Consider the following 10,192-nt stretch of genomic DNA (forward strand, 5'->3'; position numbering starts at 1 on the left):
TCTCCTCTTTTGTTCTTAAAGTCCAAAAGGGCATAAACTAGTATGTGAGACCCAGCAGCCAATGCGGGTACATAACTTACATTTTCATAAAAAGAAAAGGAGTACTTGTGGCACCTTAGAGACTAACCAGTTTATTTGAGCATGAGCTTTCGTGAGCTACAGCTCACTTCATCGGATGCATAGCATATCGTGGAAACTGCAGAAGACATTATATACACACAGAGACCATGAAACAAAACTTCCTCCCACCCCACTCTCCTGCTGGTAACAGCTTATCTAAAGTGATCATCAAGTAGAGCCATTTCCAGCACAAATCCAGGTTTTCTCACCCTTCCCCCCCCCCCACACACACATACAAACTCACTCTCCTGCTGGTAATAGCCCATCCCTCTATTGCTGTGCACATTGTAAGATGAGCTATTGCCAGCAGGAGAGTGAGTTTGTGTGTGTGGTATTTGGAGGGGTGTGTGTGTGGGGGGGTGAGAAAACCTGGATTAGTGCTGGAAATGACCCACCTTGATTATCATGCGCATTATAAAGAGAGGTTTCAAAGAGGGATGGGCTATTACCAGCAGGAGAGTGAGTTTGTATGTGTGTGTGTGTGTGTGGGGGGGAAGGGTGAGAAAACCTGGATTTGTGCTGGAAATGGCTCTACTTGATGATCACTTTAGATAAGCTGTTACCAGCAGGAGAGTGGGGTGGGAGGAAGTTTTGTTTCATGGTCTCTGTGTGTATATAATGTCTTCTGCAGTTTCCACGATATGCTATGCATCCGATGAAGTGAGCTGTAGCTCACGAACGCTCATGCTCAAATAAACTGGTTAGTCTCTGAGGTGCCACAAGTACTCCTTTTCTTTTTACGAATACAGACTAACACGGCTGTTACTCTGAAACCTTACATTTTCATAGAGCTCATAGAAGTTTTATGTGTGGGCCATGGTGCTTCTGGGCTGGGCCTGGACAGGGATCAGGGGCCTTTCTGCAGGGCAGGGAGAAAGAATAAAATCCTCACTGAGAAAGGAGAGAACGTATATTAGTAGAGGGAGGTGGGCCAGAAACACAGACACAAGCACACCCACACTACAAACCCCGCCCTTTCCCCCAGCTAGCTTCCTGCTCTGCTAGGACAGAACAGCTAGGGAAAGAACGGGGAGGAGAAAAGAGGAGCGAGAAGGAGCACAGAAGAGAGGAGAGAAAAAAGAGAAAATAGATGATCACACAGAAGTGAAACTTTGGATTCAGTGCTTGGAAAAAGGAGGCCAGGCCACTGTAACAAGGTCTCCCTGTGGTTTGCCACCTTCCCACATTCACTGCTCACCAGCATATAAAGAGCTCCCTTGGGAGTGTGAAAGGAGTCAAGGGAAGAGAAGGGAGAGCTTTTGGTAGCATCTCTTTCTCAGGTCAGGGAGAGGAAGGCAAGGAATATATTCAAAAGAGGCTTACAGATAGTTCCTTGGGATGAAGAGAGAAGGCAAGAGAATATATCGGCTGGTACTGGCTCCAGAAGGCTATCTCTGGTGAGTGCATGCTGAAAGTGATGGCACAAAGGCTGCTGCAAGGGACTGTCTTGATGGAGGCAGCTGGAGAATGTGTGTCTGTGTGACTGCTGTGTGTATCAACGTGTATGAATGTGCATATGTGCTTGCAGGAGTTCAGATGTGCATAGGTATAACTGTACGTATACCACAGCTTTGTATTTGTCTATGGGGGAAGGGAGGTGTGTAAAAGAGAGTGTGAGTGCACACATAAGTAGGCTTACAGGGTTAGCCCCCACTGGAACAGTGCGCATACTAGGTGCTTCAGAGAAAGGCAAATGTTATGAGGATATTCCCTCCTGATGTCTTGAAACATAAGATTTGATTAGCCCTAGTCTGGTTTGTAGAATTACAACTATTACTGCTCATAATATCACCCATTCCTTTTTTAAATCTAGGCATGGCATTTGACACAATGTGTGTATGAACATTTGTTTGTGAGTGTGCCTATCTAAGTAAGAATACTTGAGAGTGTGCTTGGGAGTAGATGTGGTTGCCTGTATTACTGTGTGTCTGTGGTATGTCTGGGTACATGCATGAACATGTCCATGTATGTGCCTGTTTGTGAATGTGTACATGCCTCTGTGGGTGTATTCACCTGCATGTGAATACATGTATGTGCAAGTGTATGCCTATGAAAGTATGTATGCAAATGTGTTTTTATATCTGTATATGGTTTGTATGCGTGTGTGTTTGAAGGTGTGTGAATCTGTATAATCTGTGTGAATGCAAGAGTAAGCATTAAATAAAGAGAAATTTGATTTTGATTACAAAAACAAAAAACATCCTGTGTAGGTCCAGGCAAATGTCCAGCACTGGTGTCTGTATTCCTATCACTTCTCTCCCTTTCTGTGTCACCATTTCTGTCTTTTTCCTGTTCTCTGTCCCTCTCTCCTTTCTCCCCAGCCTGAGTCTGGGATTTCCTAGGTATGCAGCTCCATTCCTAGTCTCAGGCTCTGCATTAGCAACATGGGAGGCAAGGGCCCTCTCTCTGTAGAATGTTCCTGGAACTGTCCAGTGTTTGCTAACAAAGTCTGCGTTGATCTTAGATAGGGACAGGGTGGCCTTAGAAGCAGCGTTCAATACAGCACTGACTTCACATAAGGAGAGCATTCCCTAGCCTGGGATGAGCTTGTGGCTGGCTTATGGGACCAATGTTCACTAACACCATAAAGCAAGGAGAGGGCTCCCTCAAGTGTTTCCCTAGGATTGGCCAATTGTTAGACGAGACTTGTGCTAGTGTCAGATGATAGAGGGCGCCCTTGCACTGTAATTTCGCTGTGCTGTAAGTATTGACTCTGAGGTTTGCCTGCTCTATTCTCCTGAGTTTTCCCACTAAGCGGGGGAAAGGAGGGGACAACTCCTTACTTCTGGTCTTTGCTTCAGCACCAGAGGTCCCTGGTATTTGTGACATACAGGCTGCAACACAATGATAATCCCTGTCTCCTGCAACAAAGAAAAGACGACAGGGAGAGTCAACCAGGGAGTCAACTGGGGTACTTGGAACGTGGAGGTGGGAAACAGCCAGCCAACAGAAAGGAATTTGGAGGGGCCACAGTGCATCTAAAATAATCCCCAAGATTAGTGCTGAGTTTTGCCTGTGTGCTGGAATCAAAGCTGAGTCTGGTCACAGCCATAGGGTATGCATAGAGCCCTGCAAATCTGCGGATATCCACTTTATATCTGCAGATATGTGCATCTGTGGATGTGGATATCCACAGACCATTTTTTGTGGATTGCAGATCAGATGTGGGAACAAATTATGTAGCCACACAGGGCTCTAGGTATATGGCTGCATGTTGCACATTATCTGACAACAGATGCTTATGCTCAGGCAACTGATATTCCTGTGTTCAAGGATTCAAGTGTGTACATGCCACATTCCATTATCTTTTGTTACTCTGTTGTGTTTGCCTGTCCATTTGTTTTATATATGCCCTCATGGGAGAGTATTTGCATGTCTGTATGTGTACATTTGTCCACACTAATTTCCTCATATTTGTGCATGTTGACCTGTAGGCATGTTTGCATATGTGTATCCTACATTTGGTGTGTATTTGCATAAGCATGTCCTCATGGTGATGTGTATTGATATTGGCATCTATTTATATACCTGTGTCCCTGTGTTGTGCATGTGCATGTTCTTGTGGTGGCATGTATTTGCACAGGCATGCACCCAGGTTGACATGTTTTGTGGTCTCATGTTTCATGTTCAAAACCCCTCCATATCTTCCACAGATCTCTGTTTCCCCAGCTGCCCAGCCTTCTCCCACTGCCTGCCATCACCATCCACATCACCATGTGGGTAGAGTCACATTGGAGAGGCATCCGCCAAGCTCTGTTGTTTGTCTTCACTGCTGCACTTCTCACTGGGGTCACCATGCTGGCTATCTCCTCTAACATCAACGCAGTGGGATTCTTCTTCCTGGGGGTGGGGGGCATGTGCCTGATTGGCTACCTGCTGAGTGTGTTTGTGGAATGCTTCCTGAAGCATCGGCACCCACAGGATACAAATCAGGCAGCCACAAGGAGGCAGAGCCAGGCAGGGTAAGCAACTATATCTATTACTTCCCTTTATTTACTCCTTCCTTCAGTCACAACCATTTTAATCTTTCCCTTTCCTCATTCTTCTGCTACCCTTCTCCCAAGAGGCAAAAGTCAAAGTCCATTCCAGGAGGCACAGTAATCTCTTCTCCTCCCATATGGAGGTTCCCGAAGTCATAGGATTTTAGAAATGAAGGGCTGGAAGGGTCCTCTAGAGCAGTGTTTCCCATTTTTTTTTATACCAGGTACTGGTTTGTTGCCTTCCTAAACTGTGTCAGGGAGATCTCAGGGACTGGCGCTGGTCCATGGACCAGTCGTTGAGAAACACTCCTTTAGAAGTCATCTTGTCCATCCTCCTGTTAAGACTGGGCTAAGTATTCTTTACAACACAGAAATCACATTCATGGTATTCCCTTCACTGACTCAGAGCCCATTTCAGAGGCCACATAGATCCAGCCCAGTTTTCTCTGCCCCTGAGTAATCATGTCTTACCCCAATCTTCCCTGCAACTCTTTCCTGAATGCTAGCATCACTAATGAGCCAGAACAGAACAACTACTGTCTTGCAACAAAATGAGCCAGACAAGATAGGAGATAGAAATAGCTGGGGAAATGCTATGGTAAGTCTCAGCTAGGTTTGTGCTGCTCGCTTCTCCGAACCTCATCTCCAGGGCAATTATTCCCTAGAAAAGTGGTCTCTAATTTTTGGTGCCTCTGTGTTTTGACTGTCCAACTTGAGACACACAGGGACTAAATTTGAGAGGCGTTGAACACCCACAACTCCTATTGGCTTCAATTAGAGTTGTAGGTGCTCAGCACCTACATAAATTAGACCCAAATTGTCTATAGACACCCAAAAATAGAGTCCACACAGGGCCTTAAGTTCTCTGTACCTCAGTTTCCCTATCTCTAAAATGGAGATAAGAAGTTCCCATCTTGGTAAAATGCTTTCAGATCCTCAGATGCTGTATAAGAGGAAAAGATTATTTATTATTAGAAAGGCAACATATTAAAAACTGATTTAAATATTTTTTTAGATATTGTTCATTGCTGCTGCCTATTCTGGAGGCAAATAGCTCATGAGAGTTTAAAAAAAAAGATTAGATATTATTAGGAAGAACTGCATCTACAATGTTGTTACCTAGGATAAAAATGACAAGGGCTGTCAGTTCTCCTGACAGATACCCCTGTTAACTCTACGTGGAATAGAAAGTTCCTATTATTTAAACTAAAATACAGTATTTCTTATTTTCCTTACTCTTTGTCTTCAAAAAACCCACCACTGCCAGTCTGATATAGTACGGTAGAGCTAAAAGGTGCAGTATTTTTTCTCCCTATTAATTGATTTTAAATGCTGGCAGATCTGCTATGTCTGCTAAACTGAGCACCAGTTGATGGGTCAGGAGGAAACCAGACTAGATAGACTAGTATGATCCATTGTGGCAAGTGTTGGAATACCAGGCTAGATGAACCATTGTTTGGATCCTGCACAACAGGAGGTGGGATATTGAATTATATGGACCAGTGTTCTGATTTAGAGTGGCAGAACATGGCATACAGGACCATATGGACTAATGATCTGAGAACTGCTGGCCTGTTGAGCTATTGTCTGTTGCATGGCCCCCATTCTGGAGGACTCAGATCCCCTCCCTCATGGGTTTATCTCTGTGTAGAGTATAAACATCACAATGTCCTATTTAGTCAATGTCCCTATCTTTTGTGTGTAGGGTGAATGCTGCCTATGAAGCACCAGCCTATGAGGAGGTGGTGACAATGACACCAGCCCCAACAGTCTGGACGATCACCTCCAATTCAGGCACAGTGCCCTCAACAGTAGGGGAGCCCCCACCATACAGTGTGGTCATTGAGCCGCCCAGCATGGCAGAAACTGGGGCGGAGACCTTCAGCATCTCAGTGGCATCAGGCATCAGGCGTGCCTCTGAGGCAGACGCAGGCTCCAGGCTGCACCTTAGGTTGGTGCTGCCCCCGAGGATGCAGCGCTTTGTCTCAGATATCCATGACGTCAAAGGTGTTGAAGAGAGGCTGGAACGGCTGGAGCCACTCACCCCACCACCTGCTTATGAGAGTCCCACTGATGATGATGTCTTTGCAGAAGCTTTCCAACCCTCAAGACAATGATTAAAAACAGACAGAGCCTGCTTGTTGTGGATGAGGCACAAAACCCATCTAGTGCCACCACAAACTGGAGAAAGGGGCTCAGTGCTGCGGGCCATGTCATGGAAGCACCAAAGGGTCCACAATGGAGCATGTGGGGCAAAGATGGAACATTGAGCCCAGGCCTATAAACTGGAAATGTGAAGAGGACAGTGCACAAAAGACCCCTGCCCCTACACACAGTACACTCTGTACCTCTCCACACACACGGCCCATTCTCTCCTTACACGCATACACTACTCACCCACTCCAACACCACCTGCTATTTCCTACACATATACACACACTATCCATTACCTTCCTACATGAACAAAACTACCTACTATCCCCTTCATGAACACACACTCACTCCCTCTCTCATATGCACACTCACATTATCTGCTACTCTCTGCACAAACACTCTTACTACTTCCTACACACATATATGTACTGTATACTTCTCCCCGCACACATGAATGTCCACCCACTTACCTACTATCCTCAAACACACACATATTTGCCAACATCCTGGATCATTCCTTAGATTTCATGCTGTCTTGGCATTTTCCTCAGAAATGAAGTTTTGGGTTTTTCCAGAAATAATACAATAACTGATGGGCTGTGAGTTAGAAACTATCCCTTAAAGTAGGTTGTTCAGAACCAGGGTAGTCTTAGATGAGAAACAGAAATGAGTGACTACTCACCAGCAGGTACCAAAGACATTCACGGCCTTGCAGAGACAGCCCTACATTTTATAGGGTCCTACATTACACAAAGTCCCTGTCTGTCTGCATCCCCTCCTGAAAAGCTATTTATGGGACCCCACAGATTCCTTTGCCTTCTCTCCATGGAGCCAAAAGGTGGCGAAGAAACACAACTGTCTTAAAGGAAGCTGGGAGAAGGAATTAAGGGACTTAACTGTCTGCCATGAACTGCTGGGACCAGAATCAGATGGGTCTGTGCATGTGGAACTTATTGCAAAAAGTGTTCTAGAGCCACTGAAGGCCACAGCCCAGTGCAGCTGCATCAGTTGCAGGAGCCCAAGTTGCCCTGCATCCTTGGAGAATAACCAGAAATCTAGGTTCCAGCTTACTACAGTCTTGAATTTATATATTTTTTTAACTTGTATTTTTAGTGCTGTTGATTTACGATTTTTTAAAAATACAATTAAGTGTCTTTCAGCCAAAGCTTCACTTCCCAGTGACTTATTAAATATTATTGGTATTACAGTAATGGCTACATGTTCCAACCAAGATCAGAACCTCATTGCGTTAGGCACTGATAAACAGATAGTAAAGGACAGTTGCTGTCCCAAACAACTTACAAGACAACGGATAGGAAGAAAAAAAGTGTGTGTGACATCTTATATGGCAGTCTCTTTTGGCCTTGAACTATATTAATTTTGTTTCCCATAGAGGCACTATTGCAGAGGGAGAGAGAGAGAGAGAGAGAGAGAGAGAGAGAGAAGCAGTACTCTTCATACTTAAAACAGTAGCAGGTCTACCACTCCTTGAACCAGACTAGAACTTCCGAAATAAAGCTTTTGATTCTACTGGAATCCTTTGCATGTTCAAAACAATACTGCAATGGAGCCTCTTGACAGAAGGGGCATAGAGAGACAAAGAATGAAGCAGTATGATCTAGAACAAGAAGCCCAGATGCACACTGCAAAGCACAGTGGACTAAAGGAATGAACCCTAGATCAGAGAATGAGGTATCATAGCCAGCAGCAGGGGTGGGGTGAGTATACATCCAGTTTTGGCTGGGACAGTCCCTTTTTTAAGCCCAATCCCGGCCCCCCAAGGGGCTGTAGTTGGAGCAGCAGCAGCAACCCAGGGTGGGGAGGTCCAGCAGCCGACCAGCAATCAGGTAGCAGAGAAGGAGGGGGTGGTGTCTGGCCCAGCCAAGGGGGAGCAGCAACAGCAGCAGCAGGGGGATCCCAGGGCCTAGCAGCAGCATCAGCAACAGGAGCAGGAGCAGCAGCCCTCTCCCTCCTTTCTCCCTCCAGGCCAGAGGGCAGCAGGAGGGTGATCCTATTGGGATCCAGGAAGTGGGCGGGTGAAGCCCTCCCACTGCTAGAGGATCCCCCCCCAGCCTAAGAGCGGGGTCCACAGGACCTGGAAACCAAATGATTATGGGGGTCAACTAATGAAATAACAGGGATAGGAGTGCGATTGAAGGGTCAAATGAAGGGAACCAGATGGGGACACCAAGCAGAGAACCCCGGACAGCGCCCACTGCTCCTCGAAGGCAACAAGGGAGTCAGTGGATTCCACCCAGAGGAACTCTGCCCGGATACGTGAATGGATGGAGGATTGGAAATAGGCCCCACAGTCACAGGAGACTCCACTGGCCAACCTCCTCACCCTGGTTTTATAGATGGCCGTTTTAGCCAGGGCCAGGAGGAGGTTGACCAGGAGGTCCTATGACTTTGTGGGGCCATGGATAGGGAGTGCATAAATAAGAAGGTGAGGGGAAAAGTGCAACCAAAATCTTAACAAAATGTCTAAGAGGAGCCGGAATAGGGGCTGCAGCCTGGTGTACTCCAGGTAAATGTGTGCCAGGGTTTCCCTCATGCCGCAAAAGAGGCAGGTGACTGGGATAGGGGTAAACTGCGCCAAGTACATGCCCGTGCTCACGGCCCCGTGAAGGAGCCGCCAACTAATATCCCCGGCGGGCCTCAGGACCAAGGTGGAGTAAAGGCTGGCCCAGGGACAGGAGGCCGAACGACAGACCATCCCTACACCTGAGCTCCAAGAGGTCCCGGACCAGATACAGGTTGTCAAAGATGGTGCAGCCCAGGACGGTGTAGGTCTGGTCTGGGTGGACCATGTCTGCCACCACGGACCCTAGCCGCAGCGAGATGGCTTTCGCTACGATTTTGTAGTCCATGCTAAGGAGCGAGACGGGACACCAATTTCGTAAATCGCGGAGGTACCCCTTCTTTGGCAGTAAGGTGAGCATGGCTCGCCTGCACGAAAGAGAGAGGACCCCGCTCTGCAAGGACTCGGCCCAGACGGTGACTAGGTCTGGCCTGAGGACATCCCAGAACATGCGGTAGAACTCCACGGTCAGCCCATCCATGCCCAGAGATTTATTGGTGGGCATGCAGCGGAGGCTTCTGAGAACTTGGCCAGAGTGAGAGGCAGTTCTAGCTGGTCTTGGTCACCCGCGCTGACCGTAGGGAGTTTGTCCCAGAGCACTCTGCAAGTGTTAGGATCGGTCGGATCCGGGGAGAAAAGGCCTGCGTAGAAGGCCCTGGCTCTCCCGCACATCTCCACTGGATCCGTGAGGGGGGTACCATCCTCTGCCAGAAGGTAAGTGACGTACTTCTTGGCCCCCCTCCTTTTCTCCAGGGCATAGAGGAAGTGGCAGCCATGATCCATCTCCCGAAGGAGACGGATGTGGGATTGAACAAAGGCGCCTGGGGCCCGATGCTCTTTGAGGGCCCGGAGCTCCTCCCGCTTCTCCCGGAACGCTCTGCAGAGGGATGGATCCTCGAGGCTGGCGGTCAGACGCCTCTCCAGCTCTAAGTCCTCCTGTTCCAACTGCTCTATCGCCGCATCCCTCTGTCAGCTGGTGCCCCGGGTGTAGTCACGGCAGAAGAGCCGGGCTCGCACCTTCCCCAGGTCCCACCACTGCCACGCCGAGGGAAAGGCATGCTGCTGCCCTCGGCAGGCCAGCCAGAACTCCCGGAAGGACGCCACGAAGCCCATATCCTCCAACAAGCTGTTGTTGAAATGCCAATAGGCCGGCCCCGGCCTCTCTGGTGGCTAAATGATGATCAGAGAACGGGGCCGGCTGGATGCTGGAGGAGTGGGCCTGTGAAAGTTGAAAATGTGATAAATAGATGCAGTCCAACCGGGAGTGGTGCAAGCGATGGGCCTCCATCTGGACAAAGGTGAACATTGAGATGTTTTCCAGGTGGTGGTTGCACCAGACGTCCATCACGGAGTGAAG

At 47.9% G+C, this 10,192-nt stretch overlaps 1 protein-coding gene across 1 annotated transcript; it reads left to right on the plus strand.

Moving 5' to 3' along the window:
- The first annotated feature begins 990 nt into the window (after positions 1-990).
- On the plus strand, positions 991-7,679 carry TMEM139 (transmembrane protein 139). The gene is made up of 3 exons (XM_027828780.3): positions 991-1,517; positions 3,774-4,082; positions 5,806-7,679. The coding sequence occupies exons 2-3, from the start codon at positions 3,835-3,837 to the stop codon at positions 6,215-6,217; spliced, it is 660 nt and encodes a 219-aa protein (XP_027684581.1). The 5' UTR covers positions 991-1,517; positions 3,774-3,834; the 3' UTR covers positions 6,218-7,679.
- The last annotated feature ends 2,513 nt before the right edge of the window (positions 7,680-10,192 follow it).

Source organism: Chelonia mydas, chromosome 1 (assembly GCF_015237465.2).
Source record: "Chelonia mydas isolate rCheMyd1 chromosome 1, rCheMyd1.pri.v2, whole genome shotgun sequence".
Taxonomy (NCBI): Eukaryota; Metazoa; Chordata; order Testudines; family Cheloniidae; genus Chelonia; species Chelonia mydas.

Excerpts from the sequence above, each read along its gene's own strand:
- TMEM139 (XM_027828780.3), top strand. The coding sequence starts at position 3,835 with ATGTGGGTAGAGTCACATTGGAGAGGCATCCGCCAAGCTCTGTTGTTT. Across the intron at positions 4,083-5,805 it reads AGGAGGCAGAGCCAGGCAGG|GGTGAATGCTGCCTATGAAG; the intron begins GTAAGCAACTAT and ends TTTTGTGTGTAG.